Consider the following 23476-nt stretch of genomic DNA (forward strand, 5'->3'; position numbering starts at 1 on the left):
GCTGGGCGATGTGGAGAAAATCAAATATCACAACATTTTTGACCAAATACCTCGATATCAATACCACAACACACTTGTAGTGGTAACCAGTGGTACTTTCACAAAATATTTCCACAATGAGATTTTGAAATATTATCATCAGTAATGTGGATATAATGACTAAGTGGGTAAAGGGAAATAATATAACAGTTACACCAGTCTGTTAAGTTCAGAAAATGACATCACTTTACTGTAATGGAGCCTTTAAAACCAGGAAAACACTTTTCATATCCATATTACAATATTCAAAATCTAGTCTCATATCACAATATCGATATAATAACAAAATATTGCCCAGCTCTACATCAAACTATAAAGACTCTGCATCAAACAGGCTCCTGATTGGCTTCCTGTTGCAACTACAAATCTCTGAATTTCTGCTTATTTTCCTCCCCAGTCAGAATTATTATATCTTCTGAGATATGTTTAAAATGTCATACAAAACCAGCCTTAAACACCAAAACAATGAAAGTGAAATAAAATGAATGAATCAGGACCTAAAGACCTGGCTGAGTGTATGTTTAACAGTTACAGGTGTTACATTTGTGTGTGTGACACTTACATGTGGACATGTGGAGGTTGGAATCGGCTCTGGTTGATGTTGTAATGTGTGAAGGCCTGTGTGGGGTTGGAGCTGTACTCGTCCACCGTGATGGTCACTTTGCCATGAGCCATCCTTCCGCCGTTTGGACATGAGACGCCGTTTGTTCACCGGGATTCAGCAGCGAGCCGTGCAGCGGTCATCCTTCTCCCAGCAGCAGCAGCAGCAGCAGCAGCAGCGACCCGGCCGACCAACTTCACCACGACACACTGCAATCTGCACCAACAGGAGCGAAGAGACACACACGCACAAATCAGCTGCTTTAAACAAGACCGCAAGGCATGCACCCACTTCTGAATACACTAGTCGGAAGGTCTTTTACATAAGAAGAAAGAAAAAAAACTCTGAATAAAATTCATTCAAATGCATTTTTAGACTGAGCACAAGCAGCTTGTTGCAAGCAGCTTGATGTGTACTCTGCATGAAGCAGAGTACACATCAAGTAAGGAGGGCATCTTTTTTCTAATTATTTCCAATCATAATGTTCATTGTGATCAATACTTGATGCTACAATCAAAGTTTTCTTGTTTAGTGTCAGAGAGCCCAAACAAGAACGTTAACTCTTGTTTTACTGTGCTACAATTAGAGATTCTGGAATGCATAAATTCCCGAAATTGCTCATCAAACCATTCTTAATAAAACGCTAATCATAAAAATGCAGTGAGGTAACTTAAACATAATTAGCAGATATATTCTAGCTTTTCAAACAAACTAAACACTGGACTGTAAAGGCAACAATTTACAATCAGGAAGGTACTTTTTAATTGCTGCTCATAATCCAGCTGGTTTTAATGCAAACTAATATGTTCAAATATTTAAAAAATAAAAATAGAAATGACTGCAGCATGGCCTCTAAGGCATTAACCCTGCAAGTATAATTCTTTGCTGGTGATCAAATATGTTGCAAAGCATTCAATGCATGCACAAAACAGATCTGGCAATTTACCCAAATACACACAAAAATAAAGCAAAGTTCTGCTTTACTTATCCCAGGCCTGATGCTCTCATCGTAAAATGAACCAGGATCAATCAATCTGTCATCTGAACTTTGCATAACAGTACATTAAAGACTAAATTAGGTAAAAACACACTTTCACATCTTACAATCTGGAGGGAAAAGCAACTAAAATGCTGCACAAGTGTAGTGATTGCATCTTCATTGCTCACTCACCGGGCTTCGCTGTGTGTCTCCTTGCAACCCTGAGCTTCCCTCCTGCCTGACCTCCCTGACTGATAGTAAAGTGGCCACTGTGGGCTTTTATACCAGACCTCCTGATGCAGCCACAAGCACAAGAAGAAGGGGGTTAAAATGCTCTCAATTTAACAGACTTATTTTTGGAGAATATACAGCAGCTCTGGAGTTCATTTGATGGTTGAATCCAATGATGCAGTTTTGAGTTAAAAAAAAAAAAGCTGTGACCTCCAGTTGTTGGATATCTTGAAGCAAACAACCTCCCAACTAAAAAGTGTCCTATTTTCACAAAAGCATTGATTTCTGTTATCTGGGTCAGCTGGATGCTACTTTCTATGATATGTGCAACGAATTTAAGTCAGAAAGATTTATGCCAGCCTGGAAATAGAAAGGTGGGTAAACTCGATCCCTGCAACAACAACAAAAAGAAGCTCTTTACATTGCAATGACACTATTCCAACTCCATTGAATCCTGGCTGCACAAGAAACAAGTTGGAAAATCTTCCTGGGCTTTTAAAAAAAAATCTCAAAAAATCTCACTTCAATTGAAAGCTGCTCTGTCAAATGCTTTTTTACCTAATTTCTCCAATGGCAAAGTCTAAACCCTGAAGTACTACTACTGCTGCTGCTTCACGGAAAAGGTGCTCTCCTTTTTGTGCAAATGCAGGCCGATTTGTGTGCAGCATGCTTTACGACAGTCTCCTCGCCGTGTGCAGTCGGTGTGTGTGTGTTGCGTTTGTGTGTGTGTGTAAGTCGCCTTGCTTGCCTGTCTGTCTCTACCTTGTGGCTACAGTAGCAGCAACTAGCTCTGTAGCTTAGCTTGCTAAACCTGCCCTGGCAATGGATTTTTTTTATTATGCAGACTGTAGCTTCGTACTGAGCTGCTTTTCTATAACGGTGGTGCACACACACATTGTCGGCCCTGTCTTGAATATACAGAGCCCCCACCATAAAGCTAACTTCACGAGTGGAAATCACTCCGGGCAAGCAGAGTGCAAACGGCGAATAAATTGACCCTTTTTGATACCATGCAAAATATAGACGATGTGTGCTATGCGCTTCTTGCTGTTAACAGCTTGCAGAAATGTACACAAAAAGAAAGGAGGTCGGTGCAATCCTGAACTCTACTCCTGGAATAATAAAAAACACCCAAAGGTGGTCAGTGTCACGGCAGCGCCGCGCTAACCTCTTGCTCGTCCTCGTAAATGACAAGCCACCTTTTAACCGACGGCTTTGTCAGGAATTTCTTTTTCCCCCACCCTCCCTCTCTGGTTTTCAACGCATAGCGGAAAGGTTGCTCTACCTTTGTCGGGTGGGTTTTTTGTGCGTTTTTTATCTGGCCGGAGAAAGAGTGTCGGGTCGGGGTCGCCCTCTACGCGGCAGCAGCAGCAGCAGTTGCGGCGGAGGGACGCGGGTCCATGCGGCAGCAGCAGGAGAGTGGGTAGGTTCCTAGCGGCCGTCCAGGGGTTGCGGCAGTCTGAGTGGATAGGGCAGAACCTTCGACCCGGCGGGACCTCGGCTGGCTCCCGTGGAAAGAACCCAGACAAGAGAGCGAAGGGGAGTAGAGTCGGCGAGGAGTGCGAGAGACACTGACAGACAACAGGAAAGAGAGAGAGCAGCCTTGGTCTGACGGAGGGGGAGCCGGAGTGCAGTGAGTCGGAGCTGCCACTGGGGTCAGAGAGCAGAGAGAGCAAGAGCGAGCACAACCCCCGAAACCTCCCGTGCGCGCGCCCTCACCAGCGGGCACACGCGCCGCGAGGCGCGAGAAGGAGGGAAAGAGGAGAGGGGAGAAAAAGAAGGAGGAGAGCGTTCGCGCAGTCCCGCGCTACCTCCGTGCTGCATTCACTTGCTGTTGGATATTTTCTTCGGTCATAAAGCCAAAACGCTTATGGATACATATTTTCATTTTTTATATAGCATAATAATAATATTAGTACACATTTATTGTAACTTTAATAAAATGTTAGCCTACTTTGTAACTAATAAAACAAATGCATTTAATCAATAGCTTTATTAATAAACATTATTTTAGTTGTTGTAACCCAAAGTTGTTAAGCATATGTGTTGATTTAAAAAAATGAATATGTACAATTGAGTTGTCACATATTTTCACTTTCAATAAATTATTAGTACCACTTCAAAACAATGCATTCTTTATAAAGGGGTTATAGGTTGTAACTAATAATTAAAATGCGTTTTATATAGGCTACCCTCACTTTTGAATCGGTTATTACTGTTATATAATGTGCTATAATTTACTATTGGCTATACTATACATAGCTAATTGTAAATTATTTATAAACCATTAATAAAGCCATTTATTACTTATGAACGCTTTATCAAGAGTGCCATGTTAAAGTGGCACCAAATCTGTTAAATCATCTTCAACTAGCCTTATTTGCACTTCATTTTTGTTTGAAAAAAAAGGTGCATCTGAATTTGGAGTTCTCAAGTCGATTGCAAACCCCAAACTCGCCTTTCAACATCCATCCTACTGATTAGTTTCATCGTGCTGGAGACACTGAGAACAGAGACGTCCACCCAGGCTCTTAAACTGACTGTTTTCCCTCAGTATTGTCCGTATCGTGTGTCTTCTGTTGGCCTGAAGAAAGGTTTTCCTGTGGTATGCTGTGAGGCGTCATGACATGGCATAATAAGAAGGTTATTGATTTTCTCCCATGAAATCTTATGCAGTATTCAATATTGTGGTTGCTGCACCTTGAACTCAGCATACACAGCCTCGTTTATAAACCAGCACACATGCTGAAACTAATTGATTGTCTTGGTCTTGTTGGACACTAACGGTGAAATCCTGACACAATAGATGAATTTTTAAATTGGACTTACTGTAATAATCGGGGCATCCCAACAATGCAGACTTGGGCCTACTGTTTATTTTAGCATCAGCTAACGTCTTGAAACACTGTACGTTAATTCAGAACAAGTTTTGACCTGGACTATTTCTTCATTAGATCACAGATGTGTGGGAAAATGGTGCCAGAGTGTAGAAGGTGTTGTAAAATGTATGATTAGAAGACAACGCGGCCCCTTTGGGTTCACAAGTAAACAATACTAATGAGTACCTGTGGGAGTCCTTCACACAACCTGAAATGGGGCAGCACAGTTTCCAAACTGGTAAAAAAACGTGCAACTTATATGACTGGGTGTTTAAAAAAAACAGCATCTAGATCATCAGGGTTTAACTCCTTGATTATCAATTCACTAAATTTTAAAAGCAGTCTGGGAGAGAGTTGGTCTTGATTTGTTTTAGTGAAGTGTTGAAAAGTACCATATTTTCTAAATGTTTCTTTCTTGCCGTGTGCAGTGTGTGGTTTCCTGTATTTAAAGGTCCCATGACACGGTGCTTTTTGGAGGCTTTTAGACCGTAGTGGTCCCTTAATATCATCTGAAGTGTCTCTCCCAAAATTCAGCCTCGGTGCAGAATTACAGCCACTAGAGCCAGTCCCACAGTGAGCTTTATTGGAGATGTTCCATTTCTGAGTCTGTAGCTTTTGAGGAGGGGGGGGGGGGTGTGTGGCCTTGACCAACTGCCACTTTGCTCATTTGAAGGCCTTTATGTCTCTCTCTAATGGGTGGAACAAATTCTCTGGATGGGCAAAGCAGAGAAAGGGGAGGTAACCTTGCCCCTTATGATCTCATAACAAGCAAGATTCCTCCTGCTAGCATTAGCACCCAACAGGCTTAAACAGCTCAAGTTTTAAATGTGTTTTTGGCCTCTGAACATGTTTGAAATGTCATTAAAAGTTCCCATCCATGTGCAGTGATTCCTTCCGAGTGAACACAGTGAATCTGACTGCAGTAGATGTGAAAGAAATGCATGAAAGTTGTGCTAATTCAGCTGTGTTTAGTTCCTGTGTTGAGACGGTAGTTAGAGAGCTTAGGGACCGTCTACAAACTACATCACAGAAAAGAGATAAAACTAAAATATGTAGGCTATCAATTTAATGAATAAATAAGGTATTGTCTCCAAACTTACCTTAATTATAACTTGTCTCCTGCTAGTTGTACCACAGCACTTACTTTAAAAAAATAATGCTTATTTTTGAAAATATGTTTGTATCTCTATTCAGTGTTGTAGATTGTAGCTTGTCCCAAAGCACTCGTTACGGTAACAACACCTGGACTAAAAAGAGCTGTATTAGCACAACTTTCACTCCTTTCTGTCACATCTAGAGCAGTCAGATTCACTGTGTTCACTCGGAAGGAATCACTTCGCATGGGTAGGCACTTTTAATGACATTTTGAACACGTTTAGAGGCTAAAAACACATTTAAAACTTGCCCTGTTTGTAGGAGAATAACTGTCAATGTCAACATTTAGCTTGGTTGATTGTAATGCACACCATGTTCTCCTCCTGCTAGAGTTAGCAACCAACAGGCTGTAACAGGGCGAGTTTTAAACTGTTTTTTAACCTCCAAACAGGCTAGAAATGTAATTGTAAGTGCCTAGCCATGTGCAGTTATTCCCTCCAAGTTATCACAGCAAATTTGACTGCAGTAGACCGGAATTCTCCTAATGTTAAAAAACCTTGAAAAGTGAAATTTTCACTTTAGAGATCAGGTCCCTCAGTGTAGCGACAGAGGAGGCCGTAAGTTTCCTCCTGTACCTTGCCCTCCCCCACTGGATGGATTTGGTGAAGGATGCCTGTGCAAATGGTTGGAGGTCCTGCAGCAGTGTTGCAAAAACTGTGTCATAATGTTCCCTAAGTATGCTGATGTTATTGTTCATCCATGTGTCCGTGTTGAGTTTAACCAAGTCCAGTGTGTTATTGTTAGGGGAGGAGGGTTTGATAAAGGAGGTGAGTCTAGTGCTGTGTTTGATCATGCCCTGAGGAAAAGTGCCCCTGTGAAGTGTGTGGTTGATGATTTCGGAGTGATCGCTGACTTTTCATTTAGCACCATCAGCAGGACAAGGTCATCTCTTATCCAGTGAAATATCTCCAAATGTACTAAGTTGATTGATTGGCATAAATTACAGCCATTTATGTTTTCCAAAAGATAAATCATATGACTTTATTTATCCCCTAACTTTCCCTCATTGAAGGTCACATTTGTGGTTTGCAGTGAAATGTAACTCAGTGTAAATTCTTTCAGGCAGACATAACTTTTAATCAGTGCACTCCTAAATCAATCCAGCAGTTATCTTAACAAACGTGCTTTTTTGCTGTGTATAACTGTCGCATAAATGCAGCTAGTCTCTCCTGATTTAAATATAGCTCAGCGTAAATTTGTTCAGGAAGATCTAATTATATCAATGCTCTCTTCTTAAATGAAATCAGCTGTTGGAGGCGTTCACCTTCCTGCTTAACCTTCCTGCTTAAAGTCCAAATATCACCAGTACTTTGGACTTTAGTTAATTTATACAACAGTTAACAATAGTAACTATTACATTATCACACAGTTGCTAGCGAGGCTGTAGAATTGTAGTCTTGATCCACCCATGGTGCAGACGCCAACCATTACTTTTTAGACAGTGCGGTGTCACTAGTTGTTCTATTGTAGGTAATGACACAACATATCTACAGCACATTCACAACTGTAATCCCCATGTGCATCACATCTGCGCAGAATGAATAAAAATGCCTTTGAACTTAAGAATGCACACTCTGTACATGATGACAAGCCTAATATTAGCTTTCTCCTAAGCAACTGTTCATGCCCTTGTTGTTTATGATGGTACAGCTATCATGGATGGTGTCAAGCCCTCATTTTCTGTTAATTCTCTGTGGCTAAACTTAATACTATTGTGTTAGCATTGGTTTTATGCATTCTTGTAGCATTATGAGCCCTGTGCATGGAGTACAGTTGTCATTGCATTAACTGTCTTTGTGAAGGAAGAAGTCAAGTGCTAAAAAAAACAATTGGATAACTTTCTTTCTTTGGTCTTCATTTATTTATTGGAATCATTCCAGCAACTATTCATAAATAACTTGGCGGAGAATACCAACTATTGATAAACTATAAATAATGGATGAGGATTTAAATGCTGCCCCTTTGTCCCTCTGCTAAGCGACCTTTGGATAAATGATGTTGGACTCCAAGTTGTCCTGAAATAGAAAATAACTCTTCTTCTCATCAGATGTTATTTGTCTGCTCACTGCCGAGTATTTATATCAGGACACACAGGACTCTGACAGGGCTTTAAGTAGCCGTTAAGACTAGTAAAGCGCAACATAAATACAGTCCATTTACTTCTTTAAGTTCAGGCAACACAACTATAAGGTTTAGTTAAAGATGATGGTTTGAGTTAAAGTAAGTTTGTTACATACGTAGCCTACATAAATTAAATATGTGACATGTGTGACATATATTAAGTATGTTGCGTTAGTTTGGTATGTTGCATACATTAAGCATGTTACGTAAGTAAGATCAAGACTATGATGAGTTTTGGACCATCCCTCCATCCATCCGTCCATCCATCCATCCATCCACCCACCCACCTATCCATCCATCCATCCATCCATCCACCCACCCACCCATTCACCCACTCACCCAACAATCCATCCACCCATCCACCCACCCATCCATCATCCATCCATACCAACGTCCTCCATATGTGAACTTTAATTAGAAACCTATTTAGTATCCGTCTAAAACATAACAACATAATTCAGGACAAAAGACATTTTCCTCAAAATGTAATGGAGAATGCAATTAAGTTGCATGGGACCTTATTTTTTGTGAGACAGAGCTGGTATTAGCTTACATAAAAGTCAGAAGACTCTCAGTAAGGAGCAGAGGCTAATATTCAATTGTGTACCACCTCATCTATGCCCCATTCTCAATATCTAAAGAATGATAGAACTGATATTTTCAAATATTGCAATTTAGACAACACAATTGTATTACAACATTCTGTTTCATTTTTTCTGTAGGATGTTTTTTTGCTCAAGGAAGATGAATGATGATATTGAATTGCTGCCCATCACTGAGTTCAGCGACGATTCAAATCAGCCAAGAAAAAAAAAAAAAAAAAAAATTAATTTGTCAGTGCCAAGGCTATACCTTTTAATATACTGATGGGATTTCTGATGAGAAAAGGCTGCGTGGGACAGTCCATAATGGACTCATCTCAGGGACTCTACCACATTTACATGTCTCCCAGTTGAGGCAGAGGCTGCTTTTTCTAATTTTACTGACATGCTTCAATTTCCCAAGCCCATCAGTCCGCTCCCCACTGCCACAACAGCCCTGCGAGTCATTTCCATTTGACTTTTCTCTTATCTGCTAAAAAAGAAAGAAAAAAAAAGCATTTTCCATCTACTAGCCGGCGGGTGTTAATGTGAAAGCAAGGTTTGAATTTTATGTGGAGAGGCCACATTTAAACATTTGACCAGCGTTTGTTCTCCTGGCTGCATATAGAAAACTGATGATAGATAGGAGACCAAATGTCACAGAAGAAATGGCTTTTACCATGAATGTTTTATTCAGCCCTGTGTCGCGGCGATCACATTTATACAATAGAAAATGTAAATGCTATGCAGAGCGTTAAGAAAACCACTATATATTTTATGACCTTCTATAAAAGAGGGTAAAATGACTTTCCATCCAAATAAGGTAGAAATGAAACACATATTTAATGAGAGTGGGAAATAGGAGTGTGAGCGTTTTCAGGAGGCAGAGGGGGATATTCACTTAACCTGTCGGCTGAAGCAGTTCAACGGCTCTAACCTGCACAGATTTATGCCTGTCTGTGGCTGTGCCTGTCTTCCCTGCCCGTCATGTGAATAAGTAAAATGGAGGCCTGTCTGTCTACGAGGACCATCCACAGACAGGCAGGAGTTGGGGTTTTTCAAATGTTAATGTCATTCAGATTTATGGGAGCCAGATAGATGGTTGTCGAGGGTATGGCAGGCTAGATACTGTTTATGTCATTGAAATGCACACTGAAATGCCCCTGAGCATTAGCAGCACTGCTGAAGACCAAGCTGCCGTTGGCACCGTGCATGTGTTTACAAATGAACAGAAAATTGAATAAAATCTCAAGATTCAGTAGATTTCTTTTCTTTATTTCTTTATTTTTTAAATTTTTTGTTGTTGCTTGGACTGGTCATTATTAGCTTGAACGAATAAAAAGATCAGAGCAATATATAAGATAATTCTATTAGCACACAAAGTGCTTTATCCAGTGGAGCTTGAAGAGATAGAGAGAGCAAGAGGGTAGGGGAGAAGAAAGGCGAAGAGAGAGCACACTGGCATGAAAGCCGGGTGTATTAATTCTCCTCCCATTCTCCTGCTGTGTTGTGATAGACTGAGTAATATGCAGGCTCACTTTCTCTGCCAAAGGCTAGATGAAGGCTCTCTCTCTGAGTCAGTCCCTCTCTGCCTCGCTTGCTCTCCGTCTCTGTCTTTTCAGCCCTTTAAACTTTAGCAATGTGGAAGTATAAAAATAAAACAATCATTTAATCATTTCCCCTGAGATCCAGGTTCACCCCAAACCATTCCCAACAATGCCTAGGCTTCTTCTTCTCTCTCTGTCTGTCTCCCTCTTATTCTCTGCATGTGTGTGAAATGGTCGATACAGTATAAATTAGGAGAACAGCGAGCCATGCTGGCTTCCATGTGGAGTGACTGTGTATTAAATCACGTTAATTGATTAGCTGAAGTTCAGAGGAGGACAACACTGGTTTGTCCTCAGCTGCTCTGTTGAAGTGGCTCCTGCTCGTTGCAGGTGTCGACCTCAACACCTACGCTCTCCATTAATCCACTGTCAATGCTTTTTATCGCCGTAGTAACTTTCTCCATCCTTTGTTTGTGTTTACCAAAAATTTCCATGGGCAATACCACGACTCAAAGCCTTAATGTAGGCCAATATACAGTACGCTGTATCCCTGTTCCATAATAAGGTTTTGTTGGGTATACATAGAGATTTTCAGCATTGCAGATTCAAGTCCCTTGATCTTTGACCATATGCTTTTGATGTCAAATCAATAAATTGTGGACCATGCAGCAAACCAGCAGAAAGTACAGTACAACTGGCCTACACTGAATTCATAATTTCCCACAATATTTATACTGCTACAATTCAGAGTGGCAACTATTTTTCCTTCTTTTAAATTGAAAATACAGCTCATTCAAATTCTTGTTGCACACATACCAATAACAGGAACTGGTTACACTTTTTTGGACACATTTACTTCCCAAAACACATAAATAGATCTCTAGAATCCATGGGATTTGTTTTTTTTAATAACCAAATCTCAGTGGAAAAAAAGAGGAAATATTTTATTCAATTTAGTTTGATATGGGACCTAATTATATTCACATTATGTTGTCATTTGATTGGACCCCAGTGATTGATATGGAACTCTCTGAGTTTCATGTTGTAAATATTGTAAATAATTTGATGTATGCACATTTACTCAATTGACATGCTTGACCCATGGATGTCAATGGGTCAAGCAATGGGTCGACCTGGCATTCACACCCGGGTTGAATCAGGTGATGTCTATAATATGAACCTTATTAGTCACACCTTCAAAATGACCTAAGGCAGATATCATGTTGAAACGTTGCAATTTTACTTAGTCAGATTTTTTGTAGTTGTTGTTGTTATTGCTGAGAAATTGTTGTTGTTTTTTTTACAATATTGTGTCTGTTATATGTATTGTAATGAGGTGAACAAAATATTAAAAACGCCTTACAATAAAATGTTGTCTTTGCTTGGTTCAGCATCGTGGTTCAGGTCGGCAGGCAGGCAGGGAGTGAGAAGGAAGAGGAGAGGATAACTACGGGATAAAAGCATGTCAGCAGGTCAGCTGTTCAGAGAGTGAGGCTTGAACTTCCAAATATTGAGACTCACCCAGATAACAGAGCGACAGAAAGAGGGCAGAGACAGGGATAAAAGACTTCTTCTTCTTTTACATGTATTTTATATATACAGTTTATGTGTATATAGAGAGAGACATAGGGGAGACACTCATAGGAGAAGAGTAAAGGTCAATTAATGTGGCAGACTGATAAACTAGATTAAAGGAAAAACTCACCCTGAAACATTGTTCATTGAGATTGTATGCATGCACTCTGCATTTCAATTAATTCTTTGGTATATTTTTTATGTATAGTTTTCAGTACTGCCAAAGAAACTAGGCTTTCATTTCACTGGTTTGTTTCCCAGAGATGAATGTAACGCTGCCTTGAGACTCTTGTTCAGAGCATGGATGTATCATGAGAACTGTCTGAAATTACTCCCATGGTTACTCATTTGATGATCCCTGTATAATAACCACTCAATAATTTGCTCTTTAGTGAGCAATGAATGATTTTCCACACTTGAATCTTCACTAGCATCAAATAAAAGTCATTTTGTAAGGAACATCCAACAAAGTCGAAGCATTGCACGGCTTTAAGTTAAAAGTAATGTGTATGCTGTGGAGGATTTCACTTGAGTGTTGCAAGTTTGAAGGTTATGTGTGGTGCTTAGTGTCACACAAAGATGTGACAAACAAAACAAGACTGTTGATTGAATAAAACGAAGGAAAGTCAATTTAGCGCACAATGAAGTAAAATAAAGAGGGATTTCATCCACTACAACATTCATCAGAAACATATTTCTATTCTATTGTATTCATTCAAATCTGTTCACCACTGAGCAGCTCTGCTGGAGCAGCTTTGGGGTAAGTGCTTAGCTCAACGGCACCTCAGCAGTGGTAAAGTGTGAGGGTAAGCAACTCACTGCTAGACATGCACATGTAACGCTGACTAGTGTCAGCCGCGTTGCTGCGAAGGATGGTCTGGCTGGTCCACACAGTATTCTGGGAAGGGGGGGAAATGTGCTATGGTTTATAAGCATTCTCTAAACCAATCCCAATCGCCATCTTAGACAGTGCTATGCGCTGGACGGAGCAATGATGCCTCTACAAAGTAGCCTCGAGAAGGAACTTGTTTTGGTGGAACGTGTACTTTCAAAAGTTGTTTTAGTCGTACAAAAAAAAACTCAGAAATAGACTGACAGTCTAGCTAGCTGTCTGCATTTACCCTGCAGAGATCTGAGGAGCAGTTAACCATAGTCCTTTAGAAGTCCACCACAGTTTAAAATACCAACACTAAGGAAGCCAAGGCAATGGATATCCGACCTAAACGATCGAAATCCGGTGGAATTTCTATCGGCAACAGAGCAATCCTGGAAGTGAAACATCAAGGATAGACTAAGCACTGACTGACACAACAACCCTTCTTCCTAGAAATGATGTTTATATGAAACTTGTAGTACAACAGCAAACACAATCACAAGGAAACACAATGCTGCCTGGATTAGGTTTTCTATTTTTAAATTGGGGGAATGATGCTTTACATATTTGGCAAAATGCAAAAATGTGGCCACATGTATCAGTGAAATTTCATGATATATTAATTTTTGTTGTTGTTGCCAAAACACCATCCTGCCTTACAAATACTACTCGCAGGGACGACAGCATTATTAAAGGTTTCGATGGTTATGTTTAGACACTTAAAGCACTCAACAACATGTATTCTTTGAGTATATTTATTGATGCATTTATAGAAGTTTTTAAGCCACTCCCATTATTTTAACATCAACATAAGGGATTGTTACCGTGATTGGTCACTGGGACTAATTGGTAGAAGTTTTGTTGTATCCAGCTCTCTTTATACATCCATGATTTTCGGAAAGAAAGCATACTTCACTCTTTTTTTCTTGACTCAAAACTACAACAATATGCTACATCAGGGGCACATGCGCTTCCACTTTGTCCGACACAATAGTTCTTCCGAGAACAAACTGTGCTCGGAAACAGCATTTCCTCCAAAATGTAGTTCCAATTAACACCACACCTCATTTGTGGTTTCTACAAGATACTGCCAAGGCCATTATCTGAATTTAATTTGCTACTTGGAAGAAAGTGGGTGGACAGAACATAACAAGATAGAAGCACAAGCATGCATGCACAGAGAAGCCACATTTTCCTCCAGTATCTGCTATGAGAGACTTGGAGTGTTACTGAGAGGGAGCCGTTTGGCATTCCTTGTAGCAGCATGCTACTTCTCTGTGTGGTGTGCACAAGTGTGGCCATCATGTTGGACTAATCTGCTACCTCTCTAAGTAAATGTATGTGCAGTGCAGTGTGTGTGTGTATGTGTGTGAGCCAGGTACCTCTGGGATGTGTTTCATTGCCATTACCTGCTGTGAAAGTTGATAGGGTTCCTCACCGAGGACGTGCAAAATGGTCCTTGCAAGTGATTTGTGTGTGTGTGTATGTGTGTGTGTGTGTGTGTGTGTGTGTGTGTGTGTGTGTGTGAGAGAGTGAATGAGAGAAAAAGAGAGGTAGACTTTGATGTATAACTTGACATTCTGTGTGTGTAACAATTATGCTTGAACAGGTGAGATAGGAAGCATGTCTGATTGAAAGCCCAGGCATCTAAATCTCACGCTGCGGCTCTCATTTTACCTCACAACTGCTTCCCACCCCATTTGATTGTTGCTGTGTGACTCATTTCAATGTCAATTTTCAAAACTCTCCTTCATCTGGTCCAACGTCCCTGATCTCCCTGTCGTATGGTGGCCTGGAGAGCTTAACTTACTGAAACTTAAGCAAACAACTGCAATTGTACAAAAGACAAGCAAATGGAGAAAATAATCTTTACCACTTTAACAGAAAACATGGAGTATTTAGAAAACTAATGCAGCAAACAAATGACCTTTTGTGGCGAATGCAAAATGAGTAAACAGTGACATTTTAATTTTAACATTCTAATCAAATCATCCCGATTGTTACTGGAAATATTATTAACTGACCACAGAGATATCAGAAATGACATGTATTTCAGTGTAGAAATGCTTCTTTCCCCAGCCTCTGTTATGATGAGTGTACATGATGATGAATTGGTAGAGCAACTGTGGTTGTAGCTATGTGCTCTGAATTGGTTCAGTTGAAAATGAACACAGAGGACACCGGAGGATGGGATGGATGCAGTAGGTAAGGAGAGATTGCAGTACAGAAATGCCAAAGAAATATTTGACATAACTTTATAACACCAAAGAGAACTTACAAGTCTGTACATATGTCATTACCAGAAATGTTTGGTTACTTTACTTTGAAAAACAAAAATCAGCGCATGTATCACTATTGCATATTTGTAACATTGAAATATCCGTATAAATTTAAAGGCCCACAACTTCAGACTAAAAAACCAATACATTAAAATGAATATATTTTCAGATCTGAAAGTCCCAAAGACAGTCAGACCACTCCAAAAAGACTCAAGCATAATTAAACCTGAGGCAGAATGCACCCAAAACCCCAAACTGACCCAAACAGAAACCACCACTGCCAACAGCATAATGCATCAACACAAGACATTCGGACTCAGTAGGAAAAACACGTGTAAATAATGAATTATTTATTTATATGAAGGAATGGCATGTCTTATTGTCAACAAGTCCTACAAACCATACAATCATATAGGTAGTTTATTCCTAGCCTCTAACACAACCGACAGGAGCTATTACTGTTGTAGCTGTTGGCGCATCCATATGATACAAGCCTTTGCATTCCCCGCACAGTTGCTAGTAGCTCAAGGAGGACACGGAGGATTAAAAAAAACGTGATGGACTCTTCAGAAGAGGTCATTTTCTTCAAAAAGATCGTGGTTCAGGTAAAAATCAGTGCATCTGTTACACAACTTGACATAGCTCAGTTGTTTCGAAATTTGATTTCATTTTCAAACAGGACACAAACCCAGTCTCCTGGGTGATCTACCACCCTCTGTTTTCGGGGAAACACGTACCCGAAACCTGCAGCAGTAGAATCGGAACCTATTCAGACTGAGTTTGGACCCGACCTTACTCAGATTACATTGGGTGCTCACACTGTCAATGAACCCGTATTCTTCTGTCCACATTCTTCTGTATTAAAATGTTAGCTTGAGGTGATTAATGTGCGAATGAAATTGTCTGGTCCCTCTATGACCTCCAATTTCAACCGGATGCGTGACAGCTGCGGATCTGCTGAGAAGTCATTAGGTTTCCGAACTGTGGAATGGCTGCGTCCCGACTCTGTCCCAGCTCCGGCGATCCGCAGCCCTCCGGAGCAGACACGCATAGGTTCTATTGAGGAAATTGGGGGTAAGTCTCTCAATGGAGTGGATGGTGATTTCATGAGACTACTGCCAGAGTGTCTTCTAGAGGAGAGAGAGAGCTGGCAGAGGTGGGCTGAGTCCGTCTGCCGCTGCTTGTTTTATCTGCTGTCACTGAGCTTTCAGCGCTGCGCTCCGCCTCTCAGGGATTTACTGTCTTACAGCTGCTTGTCACGGCACTGAGCAAGTGTGTGTGTGTGTGTGTGTGAGTGAACAGAAAGTGATGGTGTGAGAGATATATGAGAATACAAGATGTAAAGAATATAGGTTTATGGAACAAATAATAACTTCCCAAACAGTGAAATCAATCAACATCTATAGAAATATAGTAGGGCTGCTCAAATAAGGAAAAAAAATCATGACCGTGATTAGTCAATACCACTATACATTGACTTTTGGACAAAATGTTAAATTTTTTGAAATTAATAAACAGTGAAACAATTCAACAGGGAAAACACTTACAACATAACAACAATGCTTTTCCTGTTGACCATTATGAATTCCGCTTCAGAATACAAGACAAAAGTTTATTTGAAAAGTGTAATGTGCAAAATAATCAATTTTCTCGATTACATTGTTTTTGTGATAAGTGGAAGCCAAAGTTGGAATTGCGATTTAAATTTGATTAATTGCACAGCCCTACAATACAGGACTATCCAAGCCAAGTGAAGTCAGCTTCCACTCTTGATACAGCCCTTAAAGTCGATTCAATTTCACGCTATTAAAGGAAATCATCTAATTTCTGTAATACACTACAAGTCCGTTATTGTATGATTAATGAATTTGAACTGATCTTTCATTTATATGCAATAGTGATACATGCGCTGATTTTTGTTTTTCAAAGTAAAGTAACCAAACATTTCTGGTAATGACATATGTACAGACTTGTAAGTTCTCTTTGGTGTTATAAAGTTATGTCAAATATTTCTTAAGCTGAAGGACGGAGAGACAGCTTGGAGCGATGATGTCATCCAGACACAAAAAAAATCCTGGAGCTCCTCCATGGATGGTGAATAATAGAACAACTGCAAGGACACTGTGACAGACAGCCGCCATGGTGGTTTTACTGGGAATGAGTCCTCCGTTCAAATAAAACTCACTTAGATGGAACAAAAGGGCATAAATGTGTGGGGAGGGTTTCTTTCGGCCAGCCAGGGTGGGTTTTGTAAAATGTCTTGGATTAAATCAGCATTTACAAATCGAACACAAGTGGATTTTAAAATAAACTAAAAAAGTTTATTAGCTACTGTATCTGGCACTACTGTACTAGGTGAAGTCCCTGAGTACATTCCTGAATTTCTGGATAATAGAGCTGCAAAGATTGATCGATTAATCAATTAGTTGTCAACTGTTAAAAATAATTGGCAACTATTTTGATAACTGATTTCTAGGTTTGAGTCATTTTTAATGAAAATTTCTCTAATTCCAGCTTTTACAGATGTGCCAACATCTTTGACGTGTGGACAAAACAAGACATTTGAGGGCGTCATTGTGGGCTTTGGAAAACACTGATTGATATGTTTCTCCATTTTCTGGCATTCAATAGAGAAAAGAACTAGATCAGAACAGAACAATCAACAATAAAAATAATCCTCAGTTGCAGCCCTACTGTGTAAATTTACCAACTAAAAGGATCATCACATGCTGCAACTCCTCACTCCGTAACTATAAGCTTCATCAAAGAGGGTTTTCAGATTAGTGTTAAATATTCAGATGGTTTCTGCCCCCTGAACCCGGACCGGGAGCTGGTTCCACCCTAGAGGAGCCTGAAAGGTGAAGGCTCTGGCTCCCATCTTACTTTTAGAAAACCACAAGTAAGTCTGAATGCTGGGAGCGCAGTGCTCTAGTGGGACAATAGGTACTATGAGCTTTTTAAGATATTATGGTGTTGACCATTTACAGCTTTGTAGGTCAGGAGAAGGATTTTAAATTAAATCCTGGATTTTACAGGAAGCCATTGCAGAGAAGCAAATACACGATAAATATGATCTCTTTTCTTAGTACTTGTCAGAACACGTGCTGCAGCTTTCGGGATCAGCTGGAGAGTCTTAAGGGACTTATTTGAGCATCCTGATAATAAAGAGTTACAGTCGTCCAGCCTGGTAGTAACAATTGCATGGACTAGATTTTAAGCATCGTTTTGAGACAGGATGGTCCTAATCTTGGCAATGCTACAAATATGAAAAAAGGCTGTTGTTGAGGTTTGTTTTAGATGGGCGTTAAAGGATGTATCCTGACCAAAAATAACTCCTAGATTTAGATTAGTATTGCTGGAAACCAGGGTAAAACCATCCAGAGTATTTACTGTATATCTTTGAATAATAAGGTTTGGAAGTCTTTCAGTTTTGTGAGAGTTTAACATAGAAAATTTTAGGTCATCCATGATTTTTTATTTATGCACTGACTACATCATTTCTGAAAGTATACAGTGTGTTTCCAGAATTTCAATGTAATGGTGTGTGACCATGTTTCCTCACACATGTTACATGTCATGCACGTGATACTGTAACTAACAGTGTTCAGGTTTCCATCCACGATGCATGTTCAGCACCCACAGTTAACATGAACTCTTTTTCCCTGGGTCCCAGTGAATCAGAAAGGCTGCCCGGCCCCCTTGAAGGAGATTACACAAATTTATGCAAAGCCTGTAAATGATTTATACTGCAGAGCACAACAAAGGGCTTTTTTTACAACACCACGGACAAGACAAGGAAAGAGAGAGAGAAACACACACTGACACCTACAGCAATCCACACATTCACCACCACATACATCTTAGTGTGCCACCGCCTACAGAAGACGTGCAATAAAAAATGATGGAATTTATGCTTAAGGAGAAGAAGAGAAAAAAATTAAACTAAAAGGCTGTATTTGAGGCATATTCAGCCATTAGTGTTTTCAAAGGGAGGAAAGGGAAAGGATGGCAAAGGAAGTGCATAACGTCCTTCTTTTCTCTGAGCACAGAACAGCTATTGTGGCTAATTCATGGCAGCAGAGTGCAGCGACGGTGGAGCACCATTCAGGACCACAGCACTCACTGTTGGCCTTGGGTCTATGTTTAGACAGAGCTTTTAAGCACTCTGATGTCTTGTGTTCACTGCACTCTCACACATAAAAAAATCAAACAGTGTGCATGGGTGTGTATTTGTGTTTGTCTGTGTGCCGTACTGTATGTTTGTATAAGTGGGAATCTTTATCAGGCAGGATAAAAGGCAGAAATATGTTTAAGCTCTTGCCCCCCCCCCCCCCCCCCCCCCCCCCCCCCCCCCCCCCCCCCCCCCCCATCCCCGACCCCTCCACACACTCCTCCAAAGATCTATACACTATTCATAAAGATCACTATGTGGGAGAAAAATGGGCCCATTACTTCCAAGCAGTAAGTATGGGATATATTTGTTTTGTGGCCCAGAGTGTAGCGTGTTACTGAGTGTACATGCATGTGTTTGTGTGTGTGTGTGTGTTTGTGTGTGTCGCATTCATGACATGTTTGAATATTAAGACGGTATGCACCATGCAGTCAATTGCATGCCTTGTAGAATAAGGGTTTGAACTTCTCACAGTATAAATGTCTTGAAGGTCATTCTAAACTCAATTTGGGAATCCTCCGAGCTAGAACCCACAATCAAATTGTTTTTGTTAGTAAAATTCTCATAACACACTCAACAGCCATTTTAATTCCAGACCTGGCCTCCCTAGATCTAAATGTTCCACCTAAATAAGTTCCTTCCCAAGGCTATTTGCAGAGAGCGCCTGCATCTAGTGCTCAGCACTGCCCAAGACGATTATGAGTGGGTTAAAGAAATGCCCATAAACCACAGCACGTTTTTCTCCCATCCCGGATGGTTGTGGGGACTAGCCAGACTTTACTCCGCAGCGCTATGGAGATTGGTTTGGTTAGGTTTGGCAATGCAAGAAGAGGGCTTCAGCAACAGTTAGACTGACCCTGCATGAGGATCTAAGGGGTCGGCGTTGTAACATCATTCTCTCTTCCCCCCTTGATCCTGTCTCGTCTGCTCTAAAATTCTGGGATTTCCAAACTGCAACTGTTTTGAGGACCGGAGGGACTATACAGAGGCTCTGAATGTGTTTGTCCTCCTGATGTCCTTGAAACCTACCTACTGTGGTTCTAACTACGCCCTCCTGAGGCTCCCAGACCACAGCTTGGGAAAGCCTGCCTCAGGTCAATGGTCTTGCCCGACATCAGTGCAGCACGTTCGCCTCCAGTTCTAAACACTTCCATTGCCGACCGATGGACTGTGACCACCCTACAGCCCCCACCCCCCACCCCCACTTCTACATCCTATACATTCTGTTACCAGGTGCTGAGCCCCCCCACCCTGTCCCTTTAACCCTGGCCTTCAGACAGCATTGTATGGACAAACAATGGGGTCATTGTTACCTCAAGGTGGCGTATTGTGAGGGGTTTTCACAAGGGGCTGCAGAGGTGACCCTGACAGTGTAACTTAGCACCCATCTCACCCCCCTCCTCCCGCAGAGACACACACACACAGACACGCATGCACGCACACACTCACAGTCTATGATTCCCAAACTTTGCCGCTCTATCAGGGCTTCAGGTCACAGGGGACGTCCAAGGTGGGGAGCAACGTGCCTGTCTTACAGCCCAGTGTGTGTGTGTATAAGTTTGTGTGAGAGTGTGTTTTAAAACAGCAACACAGTGTTCATACTTGAATTATGTCCTCAATCATGCAGATTTTTTTATTTACGGCAAGTTTTCACTTTCTCAACACCAAAAATGAAGCTTGTTTAAAAATGCTCTCTGGAGGGAATATTACAGAAGCAATGACATGTGGTGTCAACCAACCTATGAAAACTTATGCGCAACAATTTGTAAGATATCCTAAGTGATTAACGCCAGTGCCGCCGATCATATGGTGATGTTTAGCCGACTGGTAATAGTTACGTTTAGCAGTCTAGTTGACGGTGATGCAACGGTGATGAGTTAAGTTTAGACATCAAAACGACTATTTAAAATTAGAAAAAAGATTGTACTTTGGATTAAAAACACTGGCCCCCTTCAGAAGTACTACTGGGACACAAATGCACGTTTCCTGGGTGAGATTCTTTTGATTCTCCTTAACGTTGTCTGGGACACAAACTCCGCTCCCCAGCTAAAACGCTCTGTGTGTTTAGGATGTCCGTGGTCCTATACAGCAGCAGTCCGTGTGGTGCTTATAGTAATAAATATGTGGAATACATACAAATAACTCTACAGAACAAATGGTGCTTCGCCGCGTTCTGTGTCACGCGCATAACTGGAAGTAAAGTAATGTAACATATATATATATATATCTATTTATATCTATATATATATATATATACATATATATATGTATAAATATATATATATATATATATATATATATATATATATATATATATATATATATATATATATATATAGATAGATAGGTAGATAGATAGATAGATAGATAGGTAGAGACTTTTATTGATCCCAAAACGTGGAAATTTCAGTGATGTAGCCAAAATATCAGACACACTGCACACATAGAGAATACACAATAAGTGAGGAATAAGAAATAGGATAGAATACCAAAAAATAAGATGAAAAATACTAAGGAAAGAATGTGCAAACTTATATACAAGTTGTACATATGGATATACATAACCCCACATCTGAACACTTTAATTCCACTTGACAAAAAGGCATTCTGGGTTGTGTTGGAAACAATTTACTCAAATCATCAGCCCACTTTCCTTTATTTTTATGCGCTGAGTGTGTGAAGAAGTGCCCTTCTTTTCTACCCATTCTAGATTGATACACACTTTAATATCTCTGAACTGCTTAGACTCCCACCATTGATTGTAGCAGTCATGGGACCTTGAGTAAAAATCTGAATAATCAGGGAGCTCTCATACAGCTTAACGCAGCCGCTTAACTCTATTGGTGCACGGAAGAAGGTGACATCAACTTTGTCCAATTGAGCCCCGCCCCCTTAAATCAATCACAAAGATTTACAAAAACAAAGATTTTAAAAAACAAACGCAAATACAGACATGTTTCTTGAAAAAAATTCAGATTAGTAAGAAGTTGATAAAATACCATACACTCATATTTAGTTTTGGTTGTGTGAGTTTTCTCTTCTGTGACTTCATCCACCTTGGGAGTTTGATATTAATACCCTCTTTTACATCCATTTCCATTAACCTAATGTTGTCTTCCAGTCAAAATTGAAAATTAACCCTTTTTTTTTAAAGTTTTTGATCAACGTTTTTAAGTCTATCTTACATTTTGGTCCCTTTTTCAACACTTTTGATCCATTTTTTTACAATGTTTGTCACTTTTTTTTAAAAATGTTTTCAGCACTACGTAACACTAACTTATTAACCTTAGTTTTAAAGTTATTTTTAGGATTTATGGTCAATAAACCTCCTTTACAGGAAATTCTACCTAGTGTTTCAGTTAGAAAAGCAGAAGTTAGGAATTATTTAGACTCAAATTAAAGGAATGGATGTTGATGGATAGTCATAGACTGGAATATGTTAACTTTTACTCAATATTATTTGGAAACTACTTCAATTTCTTTCTTTCCGAATCCTATAAAATTGAACAAGACACCCAAAAATTCCTGAAAGTAGAGATTTGAACTTGCCAAAAAGCATTGTGTGGAATCAATCATGTTATTTTGGGTAGTTAAAAAGAACACTGATATAGGAAAACGGGTCAATTTGACTCAAGGACAACACAAGGGTTAAAAACTCTTAACAAGGCAGAGAAGTTGTATTTCATGAAATATTTAGTTCAGTCTAATCCAACGTTTCCCCTTTCTTGGGATCTGTAATGTCAGGGTGTAGATGGATGACCCATCTGTCCATCTCCTCTCACTGAATACCAGGCTATCATCTTACATACACACAACTTACTGTCAGTCTGTCTCCATCTTTCTGTCTGATGGAGAATGGAGCTGGAAACAGACTCGCCTTTGTCAAGATGTATCTCGCTGGCATGCAGGAGGGGGGGCATAAAGTTGCTTCCTGTGCCCAGACTCTTAAAAAAACAAATGTTCACCACTCGGCAGTGATGGTGCGCTGTACGCTCGGTTACGTTGTAACTTTGGTTCTCTGAGTGAAGAGACCATCTCTCCAGCTGTAGGCTATAGTGATTCCACACCAGCACAGGTGCTTTATAGGAAATAGCAAAGGGAGTGGGCGGGCAAGCCGGTGTGTCTTAAAGAAGTATCCACGTACCTGACCTCAGGGGGACTCCGTACATATGGAATATTTGATGCTGCTAAGATAATCTTGTTACGTTAGAGAACTGTGTGTCGTCACACGTCGTCTTCTGCTTCATTTGGGTAAATGTGGGGTGGAGAATGTTAGAAAAAACTAACTTGTGTTCTTGAATTGATTGTGAAGAAGAGATTCTAGAGTTCCAAATTAAGAATTAACAAAAGGTTTACTGAAAAAGCATGACAAAAATGATATGACAAAGACAATAAAATACAAAACATGACACTGCCAGCAGCGGACTTGATCCATGCTTCTCCC

At 40.3% G+C, this 23476-nt stretch overlaps 1 protein-coding gene and 1 long non-coding RNA gene across 3 annotated transcripts in view; one reads left to right on the forward strand and one right to left on the reverse strand.

Moving 5' to 3' along the window:
* mpped2a (metallophosphoesterase domain containing 2a) overlaps positions 1-3566 on the reverse strand; it is a 60253-nt gene extending 56687 nt beyond the window's left edge. The window contains exons 1-3 of one of the 2 annotated variants that reach the window (XM_034866714.1): positions 3136-3566; positions 1812-1912; positions 602-856 (exon numbers count right to left, since the gene is read on the reverse strand). In XM_034866714.1, the coding sequence (XP_034722605.1) occupies positions 602-714 (113 nt within the window). In that variant the 5' untranslated portion in view covers positions 715-856; positions 1812-1912; positions 3136-3566. The remainder of the gene's footprint in view (positions 1-601; positions 857-1811; positions 1913-3135) is intronic. The other variant, XM_034866703.1, reaches the window with a different exon arrangement.
* Positions 3567-6918: 3352 nt separating this feature from the next.
* Positions 6919-23207, forward strand: LOC117942079. The gene is made up of 4 exons (XR_004656065.1): positions 6919-6932; positions 7653-7656; positions 14049-14056; positions 23119-23207. It is a non-coding gene; the product is annotated as an uncharacterized LOC117942079 (long non-coding RNA).
* The last annotated feature ends 269 nt before the right edge of the window (positions 23208-23476 follow it).

The sequence above is a fragment of the Etheostoma cragini genome, chromosome 1 (genome assembly GCF_013103735.1).
Source record: "Etheostoma cragini isolate CJK2018 chromosome 1, CSU_Ecrag_1.0, whole genome shotgun sequence".
NCBI lineage: Eukaryota > Metazoa > Chordata > Actinopteri > Perciformes > Percidae > Etheostoma > Etheostoma cragini.